Consider the following 23,584-nt stretch of genomic DNA (forward strand, 5'->3'; position numbering starts at 1 on the left):
GACTGGAGCCCTTTTGGCCCGTCGGTACCTTGCAATCCTGGAAGGCCTCCTTCTTCAGTCAGACAGCTTCCCTGACCACCGGTGTCCAGCACGGTGTTCGAGGGTTAATGCCCCTTGAGGAACCTAAGACTTTGAGGCCACAGCTCACCGCTGCAGCTTCAGCAATGGAAGCTTTGAGCATTGCCGACTCCGGTTCAATGCCCCAAACTTTCACAGGGATGCCAGAAAAGCTCCGCCGGTGGTGTGAGTTGAATATCTTTCGACGTTCCCAGTTCACACACACCACTCGTTTGGGCTTACCTGGTCCGTCCAGAAGCTTCCCCCATCCTTTGACCCAACTCATCACCAGATGTTATTTAGTTGACAGCTCTGCCCCTCTCTTCACTCGAGTGTCCAAAACATACGGCCTCAGATCAGATGATACGATCACAAAATCGATCATCGACCTTTGACCTAAGGTGCTCTGGTACCACGTACACTTATGAGCATCCTTATGTTCGAACATGGTGTTAGTTATAGACTATCCGTGACTAGCACAGAAGTCTAATAACTGACGACCATCTGGATTTAGATCAGGGAGGCCGTTCCTCCCAATCATGCCTCTCCAGGTGTCTCCATCATTGCCCACGTGGGTTTTGAAGTCTCCCAGCTGAACTATGGAGTCCCCTACTAGAGCCCCATGCAGGACTCCATTCAGGGTCTCCAAGAAGGCCAAATACTCTGAACTGCTGTTCGGTGCATATGCACAAACAGCAGTCAGAGTTTTCCCTCCTATCACCCGCAGGCGTAAGGAGGTAACCCTCTCCTCCACCGGGGTGAACTCCAACACCGCGGCACTCAGCCGGGGATTTGTGAGTATCCCCACACCCGCCCGGAGTACCATTCCAGAACCGAGACTGTGTGTGGAGGTAAGCCCCACCAGATCTAACTGGTAGCACTCCACCTCCCGCACAAGCTCTGGCTCCTTCCCCGAAAGAGAGGTGACATTCCACGTCCCCAGAGCCAGCCTCTGCTTCCCGTGTCTGGTCCGTCGAGGCCCCTCACCTTCACTGCCACCCGTGCAGCAGCGCACCCGACCCAGTGGTTCCCCCTGCGAGTGTTGGCCCACAGGATGGAGAGAAGGGAGGTGCCATGTCACTTTTTCGGGCTGTGCCCGGCCGGGCTCCGTGGCAAACCTGGCCACCAGGCGCTCGCCGGCGGGCCCCGTGCAGGGTCTCTCTTCCTCTTCCTCGTTTGTCTATAGAGTCTTTGTGAACCATTCTTAGTCTGGCCCCTTGCCTGAGACCACTCTGCCATGGGAGACCCTACCAGGAGCACTAGACTCCAGAAAACACAGCCCTCAGGTTCACAGGGACACACAAATCTCTCCACCACGATAAGGTGATGGTTCCAGGGGATAATCATCTTATTATTTGTTATTTTGAGTTCAATATCATGGTCATGTCTATAAACTGTTGATGTTTTGCTAGGACATAAGTATATTTTTGGGCCACAGTCCCTGTTAAAGCTTGCATATTATTTAATAAGTCGACACATTATATCAAGTTGTCACTATATCATTGATAGCAACTTTATATAGCACCTGCAAGGCTGCCTGCTGAACATGAACACATACATTTAACCCCAGGACTTGAAAACTATTGCAAGAGTTTTACACACGAGGGATCCTTTCTAGCCATACCACAGTGACCGTTAGCTGTTAGTTAGTTCCTACTTTCTGCGCTTGTTAAAAGCTAATGTCTCATTCCTAAACTTGTTGAACACATGTTGTATGATGTGTAGGTGTGGAGGCTTTGAAACTGTTTAAAGGCATTTGTCCACATAGTGGGGTTTTTTTTGCGCACCAAGGTGCTGGCAGGTCCCTGGGGAATAAATTGGTAAATGTGGTCAGTATAATAGTGGCATTACTGTTGGGTGAAGTAGGGCTGCCAACATAATTAATAACCATTATTTTACAAGTGCGCACAGCCGCGCTTCAGTCTCCCGCTTGTTAATGCCACCAGCAAATTATTTCAGATTCTTATTCTGAATGTGTCAGAAAAAATCAGCAAGGAGACTGTTGGAATGTTTTCAGGTAGCTAGGCTATCGTGCTTACATGTTTAAGGTGGTAGGTCATGTTTGTCTAACGTTACATGTTTAAGGTGGTAGGTCAGTTTGTCTAACATTACTTACATGTATTAAAGTGGTAGGTCATGTTCTTCTAGCGTTACTTACATGTTTTAGGGTGGTAGGTCATGCTCTTCTAACGTTACTTACATGTTTTAGGGTGGTAGGTCATGTTCTTCTAAAGTTACTTAAATGTTTTAAGGTGGTAGGTCATGTTCGTCTAACGTTAATTACCTGTTTTACGGTGGTAGGTTATGTTCGTCTAACGTTACTTACTTCAAGGTTGTAGTTCATGTTTGTCTAACGTTACTTACATGTTTTAAGGTGGTAGGTCATGTTTGTCTAACGTTACTTACATGTTTTAAGGTGGGAGGTCATGTTTGTCTAACGTTACTTACATGTTTTAAGGTGGCTGGTCATGTTTGTTGTGGACAAGTAATGGTTATTGCAAAGTTTGCATGTGACCTTCTTGGGTCATCCTTGCTTAGATTTTCACTTAATTTTGACAAGGCACGGCTTCAAATGTTATCTTTTCCTGCGACCAAATAGACTAATGACAAATAGTCGACCAGTGCTTGGTCGACTATTTTGGGGTAGCCCTAGTGTGTAGTATAAGGATGGAGGTGGTGTTAGACGTGTGACATTCCTCCTGGAGTTTCAATCTTGTTGGCACAGTGCCCTCCATGTATCCTGGCTCTTCACAGTGGGTGATAGGCAATGTAGGCCAGCATGAATACAACCATCCTCATTTACTTTCTACACTCACCGTCGGCCCGGAGATAACCCTGTCATTCAGTGGCATGTTCATGAATTATAGCGAACATCTGCGTAGAGCTGAGACAACACTGCCTGCCAGGCAGGTAATTATGGCTATAAACATGCCGGCCTTTTAAGTGCTGGATATGGATGAATATCCCATCCCTGATGTGTACTCTTGCAACATGTAGATGAGGCACTAACTGCAATGCAACAGAGTTTACGAAACAAATCGAATTAAAACTAATTTTTTCCCCTACTCTTCTGTCAGTTTCATTTTAGATCTATAATATACTCTGAACAATAGACTATAAATACTCACTTCTGTACTATATTGTAGCCTACTGTATATACTCTTTGACATCTGATCATGCTGCCATTGGGTCATCCCCTGTTAAAAATAAAAAAAATCACTGACTGGTAATACTTATATTATGTATGGGTTTGCTGTGTGTTTTGTGAGGGGTTTATGGTTTTTAACACACAGGTCTGATGACATCATTCAGTAAATGATGATACTGCATGTTTCTATCACAGATGTCTTTGTAATGTTACATTTTTGGAGTGCAGTCTTCAATGAAGTCTGAGTGATTATTTATGTTTTTGGTGGCTGGTTTTGTGTGTGTGTGTGTGTGTGTGTGTGTGTGTGTGTGTGTGTGTGTGTGTGTGTGTGTGTGTGTGTGTGTGTTTGTGTGTGTGTGTGTGTGTTTGTGTGTGTGTGTGTGTGTGTGTGTTTATGTATAAAGCAGTGCCATTGGTTCAGAGTTACTTGTTAATGTTTTCTGTTGCTGTCTGTGTGTGTGAGAGAGTGTTAGGTTCGAAGACCTGTAAATGAGTTAGAGGTTTTTTTCTATGATATAGAATACATCAGTAAATATCCAACTAATTAATTTAGAAGCTTCTATGTATCTTTAAAAAACAGACTGAAAAGTGGCTAAATGACAGTATACAAATGGAATCATGCTCTGACAAAATCATTTGGAAGCTAATAGGTAGTGTAGTTGGTTTATAGCGTTAGCTTTCTACTTCTGGCAAATTCATTTACCACATACCAGTGGTGTACATTTGTGAAAGATGATCTTACTGAACAAAACATTTAACAGGGCTCAACGCTAACTTTTAGAAGTGTTTCCCAGGCTGGCAACCAGGTGTCAGCTTTTGGTTGGCGAAACTGAAAATATATTTGCCATTTGAAGTCACATTCTAAAATGTAATTAAGATACTATGCAATTATACGTCAGATGAATAATTAAAGTGTGACATAAAAGAATAAATGCCTCACTGCAGTAACCAGCAGAAGTATTTTCTATAGTTTGTTTCCATAGTCAAACAACTGAATTTGCTTCACCATTGTCTCCAAAACAGAATGCTGTGTACATGTGAGTAAAGGCACCAAAGAGCTTTCAGCCTGTTCTGGTTCTGAATGGTAGAGACATATTTATGTTTGCTATCACCATGTTAAAAAAATGGTGGCGATTTGGCAAACAAAGGCCAATAATTGGTTGTCAGTAGTTCAAAATGGCAACTGTTACTGTCAAGTCCTGGTGTAATTATCATAAACTTTTGTATGGGACAGAGCTTTTTTTCTGCAACAATCCAAAATCCAGTGGAAAAAACCCATTACTTTTTGTAGATGGAACCAGGATATTGCTAACTTCAGGGTCAGCCTACAAAAATATGTTATCCCTGCAGCACTCTATGGTAGCTGCTGAACTGTCAATATACCTGAATAGGGCACTCTGCTGCCATATACTATGCTGCCTATACTGACATACAGTATATTGGTGTTCAGGTTTGCTGTCTGTTGTAGTGTAAATTGTTCTAAAAACGGTCGTATATTGTTTTAGCCATTAATTAAATAGAAAACAACATTTATGTTGTGCAGTATTTAGTATGACATCATTACGTAGACTTTCTCACAGAACCCTCAACTCTGAATGACTTCTAGAGGCAGACTTTTGCCTATATTGTTCATTACAAAATCAATACTGTTGTTTTCATCACTGACCTCTCCATCTCATCACTGACAGAATGCCACATTAAATGTTGCATCAAATGAGCGGTGTAGTACCTCAGAAATCCTATTCTTCCTGTGGTTTATTTCCTCATTTCCAGCCACAGAGGATAATGACAGGCACTGAAAGATGCCCAATCTGTGACTGCAGCTGTCTCTTGTGTCTGAGACAGTTTCTTGGCTACCTCTATTGATTTGTATTGATCCAGATCCTCTGCCCGCAGCTGTAAGCTAATTCAGCCTGCTGGTTCTCCCGTTGACATTTTCATTGCTGTATGTCAGCTTTATTGAGTGAAACCATAAAGCACTGTTTAATGTATCCTCTGACCTTATACTCTGAGGACAATAAATGACTGTATTGTCTAGTGATAGACCGTTACAGCTAACTTTTATATGGCTACTCTCGCTGGGAATTTGGCAAATCTTACAATTTAACACAAATTTGCATTGCCGTTTTTATGAAATTCTACTTTTGAGCTACTTAAACAGCTGTTTGCAGGTTTGGTTGATCCATCACGTTGTTTGTGTAGACATTCAAGATCAAGATGGATGTAATGAAGTCACATACCACATATTGTGGTAGACATGGACACACATTGACACACACACAGACACACAAACACAAGGGCCGCAGGTCGCAGTCTAACCCAGGCCGCTCTAGTGAGGACTTTTAGCCTGTGAAATGGGGTGCCTGCTCTAACCACTGAGCCACCGGGCGCCCCAGGTCAGTATTATTTCATCTTGATGTAACAGCCTTGTTTCCTCAATGACATTGAGGAATAATTATTATTATGGTTATAGTATAATGAACTTAGCTATCTTGTAATCGTAAAATAGTTATTTTGTGATCATGGGAGTTTCATCATGATTGATTAATGCTTTTGGAAGCTGAACCTAAAAAGGTTCCCAGCATTGTAACACTAGAAACGTAATGATATGCAAGGCCATGCCATTCCTCGTATCAATTCATTTTTATGTTGTATTGATTGAGTCTTCAGCTGCTCTGGCTCTCCATCTGCTGCTCTCCTAACAGGGTTTTTTGCTGAAGTCGATGTTTACTTTGATCTATAATTGCATCCTCATAAATCCAGTAGAGTGCAGTCACGGTATTGCACTCAGAGGCACTTAAGTGTTGTCTTTAGAAGCACTTTAGAACTATAATTTTTTTTTCTGTGGACTACTAAATCTTGTTTTGATTGTTGCCTGTTCAAAATAGTTCTGCTTAATTAAAAGTTAGGTCCCACTGTTCTAGGCTTGGTTATGATACTACCACTGGGATCTGGGAACATTGGGTCATCTTACCTAAGTCTGTAACGTGAATAATATAATAACAGAGTGAAAAAAATGTTTTCTTTCCCCTTGTGGGATGAATAAAGGCATTCTTTCTCTTTTAACCATACTATCTGTGGTTCAAGCCTGGCATCATCGCAAATGTGAGCATTTTTGATTTTTCGAGGGATGTTATCAATGATGCAGAGCAAAATGCTATTAGATGTAATGGATGGATTGGTTTCCAGGCTTTTGTGGTACAAGATTGTATTTTATTTTATCAACCTGGGGATTTGTTCTACACTTTTACCTTTCCTTAATCTCTTTGTTGTCCTTCTTTTTACAGGTCCCTGGGGACGATGTATGGGCAGTGAGTGTGGACCTGGTGGCAGCCAGAGCAGAGCGGTATGGTGTGCCCACTCAGAAGGCTGGACCACCCTTCACACCAATTGTGATCATACAGAACGGCCAGAAAACCAGCAGAGCTGCTTCAGAGTCTGTGACTGGCACAAAGATCTGTACGACTGGCAGCTGGGTGCCTGGAACCAGTGTGTCCCTGTTTCGATGCGCAGTGCTGGGGTGCAGCGACCCACTGTGTGTACCCGGGGAGAGGAGGGCATCCAGACCCGTGAGGTGGGCTGTGTACAGACAGTGAATGGCGAGCCTGCAGAGGATGTAATCTGTGAATACTTTGAGCCCAAACCACGCCTAGAGCAGGCCTGTCTAATCCCCTGTCCACGGGACTGTGTGGTATCTATGTTCAGCCCATGGACTTTCTGTTCTAAAACCTGTGGGATGGGCTTACAGAACCGGATCCGCTTTGTTCTGGCTCCGCCACTGTTTGGCGGGGCATCTTGCCCAAACTTGACAGAGTTTCAGACATGCCAGCCAGGGCCTTGTGAGGGAGAGGAGAGCCTCTACAGCCTCAGGGTGGGGCCCTGGGGGCTGTGTTCTGTCCCAATGCCAAGGCAAGCCAGACAGGCTGATAAACCAATCAGAGAAAGTGATAGACCATCTGAGGAAAGTGATAAACATTCGAAAGAGGGTGACAAAGAGTCAAGAGAGAGTGCACAGGCCTCCAAAGGGGGTGACAAACAATCCAGAGAAGGTATAAAACTGTCCAGTGAACGTGACAAACAGAGCAGAGAAGGTGACAAACAGCACAAGGAAGGGGACAAAAGGTCCAAAGAAGGTGATAAACTGTCCAGAGATGGACACAAACCAGCCCGGCCCAACAGAAAATTCGGCAGGGCAAACAGGAAACCAGACAGGCCATCCCGACAGGCAGACAGGCCAAAACGTCAGAAAAAGGCTAAAAATAAAGAGAAAAAAGAGAAAATGAGAGAGAAAGTCAGGGAGAGGTTAAGGGAGAGGGGTAAGGTGAAGGATCCAGAGACCAGAGAACTCATCAAGAAGAAAAGGAACAGGAACCGCCAGAACCGCCCAGGAGGAAAGTTCTGGGACCTGCAGGTCGGCTATCAGACCAGAGAAGTGTCCTGCGTGCATAAGAGTGGGAATGTTGAAGCACTCAGGTAAGAATGACTCAATACATTTACTTGTATCACCTCACATGCATGTCATCTACAATGATATGGGACTGTATGCTCTCAAAGGTATACTCTACTTTTGAGAGAACATTTTGGCTTGTCTTTGACTTGACTTCCGTTTCTTTAGAGGCTACTCTGCGTGACAATTTGGTTGCAGCATTTAGACTAGAATAATAGTTGTGTCTTAAGTACTTTACTTTAAGGTAGAATAGGGTTGTTGTATTGAAAGCTTTGAATGGTCTGGGGTGGGGGGAGGGTTTAGGGTTGGGATTAGGTGCCCAGGTAAGGGTTAGGGTTTGGTAAGTCCTGGCTGCCTCTCCTGTGCATTTACAGCAGTTAATACAGGAACACCCGTCAGGCACATGCTTAATTCTCTTTAGGGTTTAGGGGTAGCAGCCACCCATGCAACTTTGTTGCAAGTCATTTCCAATCTCTCTATTATCCACTGTCTCAAAAATAAATGCTCCCCCCAAAACAAAATCCTTACCCATACCAAAGTTCAAGAAGAAGAACGCTACTGTAGCAAAACAGACATGAATAAATATACAAAATGTATTGACTGTCTAAACGTTTTTATTGTACAATATTATTGCTATATTTATGACACACATACATTAATGTGTTATCCATCCATCCATGATCTGCTACCGCTTGTCCCTGACGGGGTCGCGGGGGGCTGGAGCCGATCCTAGCTGACTTGGGCGTGAGGGCACACCCTGGACAGGACGCAATTAATCTTTTGTTTTGAACTTTATTGCTCATTGAAGAGCTTGTGCTGCTAAGCTTGTGGACAAGGGCTCCGTTCACACTGCAGGTCCAAGTGACCTGAATCCTAGCTGACTTGGGCGTGAGGGCACACCCTGGACAGGACGCAATTAATCTTTTGTTTTGAACTTTATTGCTCATTGAAGAGCTTGTGCTGCTAAGCTTGTGGACAAGGGCTCCGTTCACACTGCAGGTCCAAGTGACCTGAATCCGATTTGTTCGCTGATATGTGACCCATATCTGATTTGCTTTTGACAGTGTGAACAGCACAAGTTGCATTAAATCTGACATTTTCAATCAGAATTAGGCCACTTTTAAATGTTAAAAAATTAAACTACTGAATCGGATACGTATCTGATTGTTTTGAAAATGACTGCAATCTGAACAGTCAGGTCGCATTTAATGCGACTTTGGCGTCATTCTGACCCGCACTGCACTGTTTTGTAAATGAATGACAAATAAAGTTGATTGAAAAAAAGTATGCCTTAGGTGGGAGCCAGGAACATAATCAAAACAAACATGGAAGACAGCAGTGAAGGTTTAGACCTCATTAATGTTTGGGGTGACACAAGCTGGAATTGAATGGTAAATGGTCTTTTACTTTTCTAGTCTTCTGATTACTCAAAGCGCTTTCACACTACTTGTCACATTCACACAGACATTCAGACTGTGGACACACTACATTTAAACAGGGAGCAATTCAGGGATCAGTAACTTGCCCAAGAACACTTCTACATGCGGACCAGAGGAGCGGGGGATTGAACCACCGACCTCCCATCTAATCTAATCTTTCACACTACATTTAAACAAGGAGCAATTCAGGGTAACTTGAAACTTGCCCAAGAACTTGCCCAAGAACATGCAGACCAGAGGAGCTGTGTATTGAACCACAGACCTCTCAAATGGAGGACAACCTGCACTGCCTCTGAGCCACAGCCGCTTTCCTTGTAGGTCCCTTTAGGAGCATGAGCTGTTCACACACCAATTTGTGGACAGGCCACATTTAAAGACGGAATGTGTACGGCCAAACAAAAAATCATATTTGAGCATTCATTTGGAAATTTGCATTAAGACCTGCAGTGTGAACGGAGCCATAGTTTCACAGGGAGGAATATGGCTTGTTTGTTGTGTTAGAGTGCTTTGACACTCAATGGCTTCAAGTGTCAGGGCTCATTACAGTTATACTGTATGTCTTGTGAAACCCTGCAAGCCCTCAGCTTTATCTATTTTCTGCTTTGAATTTAACATTTAGTCAAAGCTAATGGAGATCTTTCAAAATCCTACATGAAGGCTTGAGCTTAATTAGTGGAACTGTTAATGGTATCCATATATACTGTAATTTACTACAATGCCACAGTGCAGGGCCTCGTTAATAATGGTTGTAATGATAATTGCTGTCACTTTCAATTAGTCAATGTTGAACATCATTTTGTCTATTCTACTTACTCAATGTACGTGCAGCTTATCCCAGTGGAGCTTTGACAATGCTCCACTGAGATCCATCCTAAGACGTACAGTCTCAATACATGCTTTTCTCCAGCTAGGTCAATGTCCGTGTGGTTTCTGAGAGCCATGTTCTTTATTAGCAGATGAATGGCCTCATTCTGTCTCACTGTGCTTGTGCGGCTCTAATAGAGGCCACTGAGCAGCATCCATTACATCCTGAGAAATCAAGGCTCTTTTGATACATTTGCTTTTAATGCCTGCAAGAAGGTCAGAATTATATAAACCATTCAAACTTCAAGCAGATGCCACTTCTCATGTTTCATTCAAGTGGCATATTGTATTTGAACGACACACTAGGATTGACATTTACTAGTTAGCTCTAAGACTTTATTCAGAAACCCTGTTCTAGTAGAGTATGTCACAGAATGCACAGATGGTTGAAAGCTTCAAAGAGGCTTAGTTTATAGTGATAACCATATTAATGTTGACCAGAGTAAAGAGTCAAGTTTATTTAGAGTTGGAGGCATCAGTGGGCTAAAATTTCAAATGATCCCAAAGTGTCCATTATTTTCATTACAGAAATATTTTTAAGGGTGACATATGACAGATATGCACCTTTTAATGGCTTTTTTTTTTAAACATAACTATACAGTATGTCTCCAGTGTGTCTAGAGCAGACATGTGGCTTCAGTCTTTTGGTCAAGTTGAGTTTAGTCCTTAGTTAAGGCAAGTCAAATCCCAAATCAAGTCATTTATTTTCTGTCAAGTCAAGTTGCATTTCATCAGAACAGTGACTTGAGTCGACTCCCAAAGTAGGAGGAAAGAGCATCCTCTCTTTTTCTCCTGCACAATCTATCAGAAAACATGTGAAACAACAAGCTAGTCAGTTTGCTGCTGGATATGACGTCCTATGGGGTTCATGTGCCCTAGAACCACCTCCAGCTAGGTACAGGCAAAGCAAGCCAGCCTAATGCCTGCTAACTATGCAAGCAACAGATCGGAAATGAGCAAGAATTTTTTTAAATAAGTTATCAAATAAAAAACAGTGCCAGTGAGCTGTAAATTCCCCAATTCTAAGCAGAAGGCAGAAGATAATGTTTTCTCAGTTTTGTTTCTTCTGTTGGTTTTGAAAAGCCACTTTTCCCCAAGTAAGAAAGACAGAGACAGGAATCAACTTATTAAAGGTTGAATATATAGAACATTTTTCAAAGCTATATTTAAAAAAAAAAAAAGACACCCACGAGGGGCACAGAATGAAAGTATTGCTTTTTCCATAAAAATATATATTTAGTCTGAATTAATATTTTTAAAAAATGTTGACAGGTTTGACAATGACTTTCTGTCCCGTTCTGTTTCCATTGTAGCAGCCAATAGCGTTGGGCGTTGCTGGTTGCTTGGGTTGTCTTTTGTTGGGTGCAGCTACTGTAGGCTGGCACTGGGTGAAATGGAGTTTGCCAATCCTGCAGCTGCTTCGGAGCCTCAGTGAAGAGGGCCTTATTTGTCCAAGCAGCTGAGTGACCGGAGACGGGCAAAAACCCGACTCAATATAGACCAAGCACTCACTCCATGTGTGTGGCTCAGAGGAAGAGTGGGTTGTCCACCATTTGAGAGATTGGCGGTTCGATCCCCACCTCCCCCGGTCCACATGTCGAAGTTGTGCTTGAACCCCGATGTGCTCCTCATGCTGTGCAAGGGTGTGTAAATGTGGTGTGAATGATTAAATTAGATGGTATGTAGTTGTCCACTGCCATCAGTGTGAATGTCTGTGTGAATGGGTGAATGTGACAAACACTGTGAAAGCGCCCTGAGTAGTCAGAAGACTAGAAAGGCTTGAAAGGCTGTTAAAACTGACTCTGGTCTCCTGTAAGCTAACTAGGCTGGATCTGACCAACCTGGTAACCCGACTGCTGGAATTATTTTTTGTTGTTGCTACTATGATCTTGAGACACTAGATGGCGGTGTTCTGCTCATTCGCCATATTCAACCTTTAATATTGCACTGCAGATTTTACAGGCATTGCTGGAGAAGAAGCATGTCATATTGTACGCTTCATCCCACACAAACACACGCTGGGTTGGAATTGGGACGATGCGTCCGGCAATGTTCTGCCTGTGATTACTGTGGGGTGTAAATCCTAGTCAAAATTAAATCAAAGTGAAAATTTAGTATACTTCCATAATCACATCTGTCCAGACACTTTTGCTCTAGCACTGCTATAAAAGGATTTAAAGGAAGAACCTCAATGTTTGCAGCAGATATGTAGAAAGATTTAAAAGATTTAAAAAAGAAAGAGAAAAAATAAATGAGCCAAGTTTGTATGTACGGGAAGCTTCAGAAAGCCTCTAGAAGTTCAGGGGGGTTGATAACAGTCAAGACTCAAAGGAAAGAGGAGAGAAGCAGTGTGTCATTAGCCCAAATGGCTTATCAGCCCTCACAAAACTCTAGAGTTTCTAAACTCTATCACATTGGCTGGCCAGACGAGGAAAGCTCCAGGATGTACAGCAGCATCTTTTACATTGGTGTAATCCCTACAGTCGCTTTATTTGGTTCTCAATCATCCACTGCGTGAAGGTAGATGAATTTTAACAGGCCAGCAAATGTTGCTCTCTCTTCCTACCACACATTAATATTGGGTCTATGATGGTGTGTGAACTTTGTTGTCTTGAATGATGTTCAGATGAGTCTTCACCCATCATCCTAACTTCCACACTTCCATAAAGGGCACACTACATCCTGTGTTGGCACCGTGTTGACACTGGACGAAAATGTTGAGGTGCAGAGCCATCCAGAATGAATGTGGACTTACTGGGTGGTGTTTCATACAGATCTCAGGAACCTCTCCTCCAGCAGTCACACATGTAACCAAATAAAGCAGGACTGAACACCCTTTTTAATAGACCTTTGGTGGTGCAGCTACATTAGTGTCTGCTAATGTGGCTCCAATGTCAAGATATTTCCATTTAAAATGTCTCTTCATATACAATAATAAAACAAATGACAAACATCTTGTCAGACCCAGGGCAGGAAAGAGGACTCAGATGCGGAGGTTTGCGGTTCAACACTGAATTTATTATCTTGACGACTCGTACGTGACATAGGAAAAAAGCCACAAACAAAAAAATCACTCCGCACAGGAGGAACAAAACCAATGTAGTCAGTGTAAAACCAAAGTACCAAATCAAAGCGCAAAGAAAAAGAAAGAACAAAAAGTTACCAAATAAATCTCAAAATAAGAACACTCTGTATGGGAGGAATAAACAATACAAAGTGAACAAATTAATTAATTAAAGACGCTCCAACCTGGAGGAAAAAACAAAGTATCAAGAGAATTCAAAAGGGGAAAACTTACTTGGACCAAAATAAGGTGTACAAAAACCTGAACAAAGAAACAAAGAGCTCAAGAACATGGACAAGACTGTGGACCAAAACACTGGATACATTCGTCGCACAGTACGAAATAATCTGGCACAGAACAGGGGTAAAGACACAGACTTTATACACATGAGGGAAGGGGAGCCACAGGTGGAAACAATTGGGAATCAGGGAATGACATCAGACCGGTGACACAAGAGGAAAGGCAAGTGACCTGGAACGAGAGGAGAGTTATCTTTCAAAATAAAACAGGAAATTCACAAGACAAAAAACCCTAAGACAGGACAAACCTGACCGCGGCGTGACACATCTGTTGAGAAACAACTCTAAACTGTAACATCACAAATCCCACAAATACCTTAAAGTATTAAAGTTTCATCTCCCTTAACAGTATCTTGTTTTCTCATTTCCAGCCTGTGCTCTCAGGAGTCGTTGCCGGTGACCTTCCAGGCCTGTGTCATGACTAAAGACTGTGATGTGACTGAATGGTCTGAATGGTCAGCTTGTTCCAAGGAGTGCTATGACCCCAACGGGCCCAAGGGGGAGCGCATTCGCACCAGAAAAGTGTCCCAGTTCCCAATTGATGGAGGTGCAGATTGTCCAGAACTGGAGGAGAAGGAGTCCTGCAGCCCCCAGGGAGACGGAGTGCCACCCTGCATTGTGTAAGTACTGCACATAGAGAAAAGGAGTTATCCAACTAAAGTACAAGTGCTGCTAGTTGTGCTGCTGGTGCTGGCTAGGAGTATTCATTTCATGTTTGCTAAGCTAAACAGTTTTGCACTTTCATTACCTTTTTACCTGCAAGGTGTTTTTTGAAAGTGCCTGCCCTTTTCCAAACAATTTCCAAAGCTTTTAGATAGTTTTGTGGAAAAACATAAAGTATTTTAGAACATTAAAACATGCAAACATTTTCTAGTAGAAACACAAAATACAGGTGGCTAAAACTGATTAGCTCGGGGCAGTGCAGTGAAGGCATTAAAACGTGTTTTTTTTGTAACCACTAATACTGCTCAAATTAACACCAAACCTCTGCAGTAGCATCAGAAGAGTCCCTACACAGAAAACAAAGCACCAATGGGCTCCTTCCTTTTGAGTTGACTTTGGTAATCAACTTAAATGGACTTAATTACGAGAGGAGCTGGTAAAGGGGCCAGTAGGTAATTCTTTAAAACACTATTTTAATAAATTCTGGGTTCACTAACTACGTTGTTGGTGCTTTGTTTTATGTGTAAGGTGTCAGTACCAGTTCAGGGAATAACACAGTGAACTGGACCCAAATGCAGACAAGGAAACAGAGAATGGTTTAAACAAATATTTAATAAACAAAGTAAACATGGTAATCCAAAAACAGGGGAAAAGGGACAAAACAAAATGTGACGAGACGGTCGAGGGTAGGCAGGAAAGGGAGCTTGGGAAACTAGAACAAAGGGAACAAAGAAACAATAATTAACAAACAAAACTACTAGGAGCGAAAATACAAGCATACAAAGAACGGGAGTTAACTGACGAGAAGTTACCACGTAAATGAGGAAAACAGTCTGGCACCGAATGCGTCCCACATCCGGCTTCTTATACTCCAGGAAGATAATCAGTTGAACTGGATACAGCTGGGTGGAACCACGCCTTCCAGCTGCAGACAGACAGACACCGAGAGGGAAGACACATGCAGGGAACAACAGACAGAGGGAGACAAACACAAGCACAAAAGGAAGGAGGGGATGACTGCCAGGAATGGAATCCTCACAGGGAAAGAGAGGAAGTAAGTAACCCAATGAAGCTTTGAAGGGCGACGTACCTGTAGCAGAGCAGGAGAGGGAGTTGTGGGAGTATTCCACCCAGGACAGCTGAGACGACCATGACGAGGGATGGCGGGCACAGACACAGCGAAGAGCGGTCTCCTAATCCTGGTTGGCCCTCTCCGTCTGCCCGTTAGACTGAGGGTGGTAGCCCGAGAACAAGCTGACCCTGGCTCCCAAAGCCTCGCAGAAGGCTCTCCAGACACGGGAAGTGAACTTGGGACTTCGTTCTGAAACGATGTCCAGAGGAATCCCATGGAGTCGAAAAACATGGTCCAAGAGGGATGCTGTCTCCATCGCTGACGGCAGTTTAGGCAGGTGAACAAAGTAAACCATCTTAGAGAACCGGTCAACAATGTTCACAATAGTGTCGTTACCTTGAGAGACAGGAAGACCAGTGACAAAGTCCAATGCGATATGAGACCAAGGATGACCGGGCACAGGAAGAGGACAAAGAAGACCAGCTGGAGGACGATGAGAGGACTAGATACTCCCGGGTATCCTTGGTCCGAGGCGTCCACCTCCACAATGACAATGTCTTGATGAACAACCGATTTTCCTGTAGGCGCTGGAGAACCTGACAGACGTGATTTACGGGCTTGACAAGAAAAAATCTAAATGTCGTCCAGGTAGACGAACACAGAGAGGTTCTCCATATCATGGAGAACGTCATTCACTAATGTCTGGAAGACAGCTGGGCCATTAGTTAAGCAAAGGGCATTATCAGGTACTCGAAGTGGCCAAGAGGGGTATTGAAAGCTGTCTTCCACTCGTCCCCCTCCTTAATTCTGACTTAATGATAAGCGTTGCGGAGATCTAGTTTGGAGAAGACAGTGGCACCATGCAGCGGTTCAAACGCGTTCAAATCAATGGCAGAGGGTACTTATAGTCAATACAGGGTCGTAATGACTTGTCTTTCTTGGCCACGAAGAAAAAACAGCTCCCAGGGGAGAGGAAGAAGGACGAATGATTCCGGATTTAAGTGAGTGGTTAATGTAGGTTTCCATGGACTCACGTTCAGGTCCTGACAGGTTATATAGACGACTGGTAGGGAAAGTTGACCCAGGTAGCAACTCAATGGGGCAATCATAGGGACGGTGAGGTGGCAGGGATAATGCATTGGTATATATACCAATATATATATATATATATATATATTGGTGATATACTGGTGGCATGGAGGATATGTCTGGAGGTTCAGGCAACGGAGGACTCGGGTCACTGGGGCACCTAGAAGGTGCCGAAAGAAGGCAGGAAGAGTGACAACTGCTACTCCAACTCACAACCCTGCCTATTACCTAGTCAATTACAGGGTTGTGAGTGATAAGCCGGGGAGACCAAGAACAACGGGAGCATTAGCGGACGGCATAATGTGAAAGGCTATGGTCTCAGGATGATTACCTGCTAGCGACAGGGTCATGGGAATCGTCTCGGCAGAGATCTGAGCTAGCTCCTCACCACTGAGACCATTAACCACCAGCAGAGTATCTAGAGAAACAGTCGGGAACTGTCTAGTACATACCAACTCTGAGTCGATAATGTTAGGGCGCACTCACACTGTCCTTCCGCATGTACCACTGTCTTTTAAAGTAGCTGTAATTAAACCTCTTCTTAAAATTCCTAGTCTTGATCCAGAGGTACTAACCAACTATAGATCTATATCTAACCTTCCTTTTCTCTCTAAGGGCGCACTCACACTGTCCTTCCGCACAGGGCCAAAATAGGTTTTCGGGGTCAAGCCTAGCGCGTTTGACCAGTGTGAGTGCACCCGCTCCGCGCATAACTGCGGCCAGCTGGCCGTCCACGGCCCGTCTGAGAGAGGTGGGCTTTTGTAGAGCGCGTTTGCACATGTACGAGCACGAAGGTGTGCACGTGTAAGGGCGCGAGCATGACGCCTACGGCGGCTCTCACGTCATTTATGTGCGCCTGTTCGGACATATAAAAAAATAAAAAAAGACGGGCCATGCATGGACATTTAACAACAACAACAACAATGGTGGCGAAAGGTTCACGTTAGTGTGATGCGGAGGTGGAGTGTTTACTGCAGATTTGGTCGATGAAAATATTCAAAAACAGTCGGACAAGACGCACAAAAACTCAGAGGTCTATGGAAAGATTCGTAAACAAAGCGACGCATCGCGATGACATCATCAATGCGTGTGACGTGTTATGCCGTGATGATGTATGGACAGGCAAGAAGCATTTGCTCAAGGCCCAGGCAGTATGAGTACAAACGGGCTGGCCAGTGGGGGGAGAGGGAGGGGGGGACAAGTACCCTAAAGCCCGGGGCTCGGTGCGGAAGGACAGTGTGAGTGCGCCCTTAGTATCCGCCCCTGAGTCGATTAAAGCCTTAAGGGGGAAATCTCTGCCTTCACAGCTCAAAACAATGTCCAAATTTATGCGCTTACGGGGAATAGCAGGAACAACAGATCGACTCACCAGAACCCTGAGCCAGAGCCTGGAAATTTAACCGAAGCAGGCAGGTAGCCAACTGGTGATTAGGAGCTCCTCAGTAAATACACAGTCTCTCGAAAAAACGCTGTTGTTGTTTGGCAGGAGTCAGAAGGTTGCGGTCCAACTGCGTGGGTTCTTCCTGGACAGCAGGAACGCTAGTAACAGGGTCGAGAGGAACAGTGAGTGGGCCTGGTATTACCGAGGGTGATGAACGCCTCTCACAGCGTCTTTCACAGAGACGGTTGTCAATTTTGATGGCAAAGCCGATGAGCTTCTGAAGGTTATTGGTCTCAAATCTCCCCAATAAGCAGTCCTTTACCCCCCTCGTTCAACCCTTTGAAAAATCATCCCACCTTAATTCAGCTGCTAAGGTAATTCAACAGAATAATCCGCCGCACAGGCCCAGCCCTGACGCAGGTCGAGTAACTGGTTACTAGTATCACAATTAGAAACCGGGTGGTCAAACACGGGAAGGATCTCGTTAGAGAATTGCTGAAAGGTAGCATGTTGTGTGAGAGGGTTGTTCCAAAAAGCTTCTCCCCAGACTCGGGCCCTACCGGTGAGCAAACCTAGCACATATGCTATCTTGGAGCTATTGCTAGCGTAGGTAAGGGGCTGCTGACCGAGCACTAGCCAGCATTGAAATAAGAAAATCTTACTCACAGTGGTAGCGGGTGACTCAGCATTCGCAGAGGAAGCAAGGAGAGGCCCAACCTGTCTTCCCTCCATGCAAGAAACACAGGCGGACAGGTGGCTCTGACTCTCAAGGATTCCTTGCAGCGTCTGTGAATGCTGACTGAGTAGAACATCCTGAGCGGATACCACTTGACGAACGGAAAAGCCTGGAGGGTCGACTTCCATGTCTGTGGGGTCTATGTTATAGTCAGAAAGACATGAGAACTCTTTTCATGCTACCGCAGAGGTTTGGTGTTATTTTGAGCAGTATTAGTGGTTAAAAAAGACGTTTTAATGCCTTCACCGTACTTCCCCGAGCTAATTACTGTTAGCCATGTCTGGCTGTTAGCGAATGTTAGGGACTCTACGGTATTTCTCAGTTAATACTTTATGCAGGAAAAAAAATGTCTTGATGGTTTATTTGATGTAAGTGCCCAAAAAAGAACATGGGATGATTTAACGCTGGAATTAAACTTTAATATATTAGATTCTGCTTATGGGCAGAGTAAAACACTAAATCAATGTCCATTGAATCCTGCTGATTTTTACAGCAGAAGCAGGAAGACAGGCAGCAACCCTGTCCATGGTACTGAAAACCTGCTCTGTTGGTGAGTCCCCATCTGGGCAACTTAAAGCCCCAAGATGCAATTCTGTCCCAAGGGCCTCATTCTTCTGCAGCAGAGCAGAGACATCTGAGAGACAGAGAGACCATGCTCATGAATATGGAGCCTCACTCTTCATTGGTGACCTCAAATGAATTCCATTATCAGCAGAAATGGAGGCTGGGTTTACAGTTTCTGACCTCAGGTTGGAAACCACAGTAAATTATTGCTGACGCAGACTGCTGCCAATTCACTAACTAGACACAAACCCATCTATGCCACAATTAACAACCTCCTTTCAGCTTCAGAAATGGAGTTCTAGAGAGCTCTCCGGTAGAAAGTCTGGTTGAATTGCAGACCCTAAGGAATGTTTTAAACGGAGATCTAAGGTCAATCACATAAAAAAGACACTCTAAGAATGCTCAGAATTACTCACCACACTGGCCAACTGATGCCGTTCAGTGCCTGCATAAAGCAATATACAAACAATAATTTTGAAAGATGGGCAGTCTACAACATAACATGACAACATCACATGAAGTTCTGGAGACCTCACTGATGGGAAACAATGGGAGGAACAAACTCCCTCCAAATAAAGGAAATTTAAGTTTTGGCTGCTTAAAGTTGTACTGTAAGATTTCCATCTATTTAAGTTCATATCTATCAAAGAGTGAGTTAAAACAATGGTGATTGATCATATGACCTACTAATGAAAGCACTTGTTGCCTCTTTTGCTGTGTCTTCTAATAACTCTTTCTGTGGCCACATTCCCAGGCTAGATGTAAATAAGCCTCCATGTTAGTGACGCTGCTGACAGCCGTTGGTCTGGCGGCCCAGATCTCCAACTGTTATGCTGTGTTCCCTTGTGCTGTGTTCTCAATACTTATGGAGTACAACTTTAAATCCAGTGTTGTTCCACTCATGTAACATTCTTTTTTTTTAGGTTATTTTTTTGGGCTGTTTTCAAGCCTTTATTATATAGGAGAGAGAGGAAATGGGGTGAGAGAGAGAGGGGGAGACATGCAGCAAAGGGCTGCAGGTCCGAGTCGAACCCGCGGCTTCTGCCTCGAGGACCTTCAGCCTCCTTACATGGGGGGGGGGGACTGCTTTAACCACTTTGCCATTTTTTTCTTTACTGTACAATAAGCTTTGGATTTGTTTTTAATACGACCATAATGAGTTTGGAATAAAACAGATCATTTGCTCTGGCACCTGCGCCATTTTTTTCCATGTCAAAATGGACCAAGCACTGCCCCAACATGCATATGTTGCTCAGCGCTACATCTTTTCACTGCCTTGAAATGTTGAAGGTCTGTTTTAATTGCATTCAGAGGCATTTTGGTCATGCCATGTTGATAACCCCCCTTACAAACTGAAAAGGAGTGTTTCAAAACTTATACACATTTCTGAATTAGTCCAAAGTTGCCAAGCTAGGTGAAGCCAAATACACATATTTAAATGTATGCACTTTGCATTGTTTGCCCTATGAAAGGTTTTACATTTGTCAGATGAAACCCTGGTCAAAATAAATAGTGTTTGGACAGGACAAAGAGGCTGCACCAAAAGTTTGTATGGCAGCAACTAAACAACACACAACGGGAGGCCCCCTTTCCCCTGAATCTTTTTCTTGAAAGCTGATACTGATCCCATTACATTTGAAAGAGCATTTGTTGTATTGATCAATCTGTTAATATGAATCCAGTTATTTATCCAATCATTTATATTACAGAAAGACAATAGGGGGCTGATATTCTCAATCGCAATAACTCCAACTCTGTCCTCAGTTACAACTGGAAGACAACAGAGTGGACAGAGTGCAGGGTGGATGTGCTGCTGAGCCAACAGGACCGTCGACGTGGAAACCAGACCGGGTTGTGTGGAGGTGGGATTCAGACTCGAGAGGTCTACTGTGTCCAGACCAGCACTGATTTACCACCTAACCTGAGCTCGCTCAGAAGCAAAGAAGGTGACTTTCTCTACTGTTCTCTTCGATTTGATCTACTGTATATGTGCCTTATTCACCATCATCAAGTGTTTATCTAATGAGTTACGTGAAAGAAAACCCTCAACCTTAAAAAATTCTGGGAGCTGTAAAAGTGTTTGTTGGCAGACAGGCTATCACCCTGCTTGCAGTACGATGCGTGTTGTGTGTGTGAAAATGGGAGACAGAGAAGGAGCACGCAGCAAAGGATCACAGGTTAGAATCCAACCCTTTTGCTGCAGCTCTCATTTGTTCTGCTACAACACTGGATAAAAGTCTACTGTGTTGTTGTGATGTCTGTACTACCACACGTCACATCCCGCTTAGAGTTACGTATATCCAATCAGCAACCAGGCTTCTCCCCCACAGGGCCAACAAATGGGTGGTCAAACGGCTGCACGAGCAACTCGGCGAGATAGACCTGCCTCATTTGGGGTATTCGACCCTAATGGAAACGCACCTTATGTCACTATGATTGATAACCACAGGCACACTACTGTATCTTTCCCTGTAGGAATAGTGGGTAGTAGTGTCCATCAGTGCTGATGAAGGGTGGCGCCTAAAGAGTAGTGTTGTTTTTGGCGGCCTGTTTTACTTTTAGTCTAGTCTAGTTTTAGTCGACTAAAAGTCTGAGCATTTTAGTCTAGTTTTAGTCGACTAAAAGTCTGAGCATTTTAGTCTAGTTTTAGTCGACTAAAAGTCTGAGCATTTTAGTCTAGTTTTAGTCGACTAAAAGTCTGAGCATTTTAGTCTAGTTTTAGTCGACTAAAACTTATGACATTTTAGTCTAGTTTTAGTTAGAGAAAATTGTATATTAGTCTTTTTTTAGTAATGCAATTATATTTAATCAATATAATAAAAGTACCTAGTAGTATTGATGAAACCAACATTTTCTTTTAGCCAAACCCATGCAGATATCTTTAGTTTACATGCATGTACAGGTCTAGAATAAGTAATCCCATTTATGTTGATGCTAAATTCAGTTCAGTGTTATTTGCTCTGTGAAAACTAGTGAAAGTATTTGGCCAACAAGGGGCAGTTTAGTGCACTTATAGAGTGAGTCAGTCAGGTAGGAACTAAAAACACACTTTACACTCTCACACAAATAAATACACGTACACACGCTAGCCGCGAGCGCACGCACGCACACACACACACACACACACACACACACACACACACACATACACACACACACACACACACACAAAAACATGCTAGTCTCTCTCACAAACACGCTAGTCTCACACACACACACACACACACACACACACACACACACACACACACTTGTTCGCAGCTCCAGTGGCTAACGTCTAAAGCTAGCGTTAAAACCCGACACATTTTTCGATGCATGTATGTGTATTGTAAGTAGCAGTGATATTGCTGTAGTTCACAAGTTGGGTTTAAATTGAACTAATGTGTTACGTTCCACCACTGCAATTAGTGGGCCAATGGTTTAATAATGGTTTATTTGTTGTATGCAAGTGTCGAAAAAGACCATGGGATGATTTTACGCTGGAATTTCCCTTTAGGGTTATGGAACGGTCTTGTGTAAGTTTTAAAAAAGTCAATGTTGATTTGACAGAAGTTGACTTTTTCTTATAATGAAAAAAAACATATCCACAATGTTTCCCAATCTTCTTCTCCACGTGCTCACACAAAGCCACACACACGCGATCAATGCGTGTGACGTGTTACGGCGTGATGACGTATGGACAGCAAGAAGCATTGGCCGAGGCCCAGGTAGTGCGAGTACAAACGGGGCTGGGGCGCGGGGGGGAGAGGGAGGGGGGACAAGTACCCTAAAGTCCGGGAGGACAGTGTGAGCACGTGTTTTTCCTGTGATTTTGTGGTCTTTCTTTTTCCACAACACATTCCGTTTTCCTTTCCACGTCTGTGTAATGAAAGTGTTTCTTCTTTTCCTCCCAAAGACGACCCCCGGCTGGTGCCACACTTTGTTCTCATGTTTCTTTAGTTGTCTTTAACCCTATATCTAACAGTAACGCTAACCCACAGCAGCGGCCAATAGCTTAATAATGCGCGTGTGGGGATTGAGGAAGTGACGTCGCCCAGACGCGAGACTGGGAGTGAAACTTCAAAATAATAATAATAATAACGTTATTTCGTAATAGCACTTCCCTCAGGAGCAAGCTGGTCACTTTGGTCTTGGATTGGCAGGCAAGGTTGAAAAGTTTGCTATCAGCTCTGGTGTCAGGGTAGACGCCTTCAGGAAATGAGCCAGATGCAAATGACAGCAGGAGAGGGAAGTTTCCAAAGGCTTTTGTCAATGAAGGTGAGATACAAGGGTCTCCTCTGCTCCCAGCATTTCTCCTGCAGCTGTCGAAGGGTGAAGATCATGTCTGACTGTAGAAACACGTTGCTAGAGCTGGATTATCCCTTGTCCTTGTACAGCATAACGACCTTGGCATCACAAATTTCCTTGAGGACAGAGAGAGAGGAGGTCATGAAGAAGAGGCACTAAGAAAGGTTTTCCAAGTTTGATTACATTAGTTTTTATCCCATCAGCACCTAGGGCCTTGCAACAAGCAATTACTTGACTTTGCTGAGCTCTTCTTGTGTGGGTTCCTTGTCTAGTTCCTTTATCACACGGTGACTTGCAATGCTATTCATAGCTTCCTCTGACAATTTGTCCTGTTGCGTAGAGCTCCATGTAGTGCTCAGCCCACCTTTTCGTCTGCTTACTGCGGTTGTTGATAACTTCAACGGACTTGGAAATTTTTGCACTGTTTTTCTTGATGGCAGGACAAGTAGCTTAGTCCATCACCTCATACATGCC

At 43.7% G+C, this 23,584-nt stretch overlaps 1 protein-coding gene across 1 annotated transcript in view; it reads left to right on the forward strand.

Moving 5' to 3' along the window:
- thsd7aa (thrombospondin, type I, domain containing 7Aa) overlaps positions 1-23,584 on the forward strand; it is a gene marked incomplete at both ends in the record, with an annotated part of 202,579 nt that overhangs the window by 73,420 nt on the left and 105,575 nt on the right. Inside the window, 3 exons of the mRNA XM_083925993.1 lie at positions 6,493-7,678; positions 13,690-13,938; positions 20,588-20,769. Of these exons, the coding sequence (XP_083782119.1) occupies positions 6,493-7,678; positions 13,690-13,938; positions 20,588-20,769 (1,617 nt within the window). The remainder of the gene's footprint in view (positions 1-6,492; positions 7,679-13,689; positions 13,939-20,587; positions 20,770-23,584) is intronic.

The sequence above is a fragment of the Echiichthys vipera genome (genome assembly GCF_963691815.1).
Source record: "Echiichthys vipera genome assembly, chromosome: 13".
In the NCBI taxonomy this organism is placed as follows: Eukaryota; Metazoa; Chordata; class Actinopteri; order Perciformes; family Trachinidae; genus Echiichthys; species Echiichthys vipera.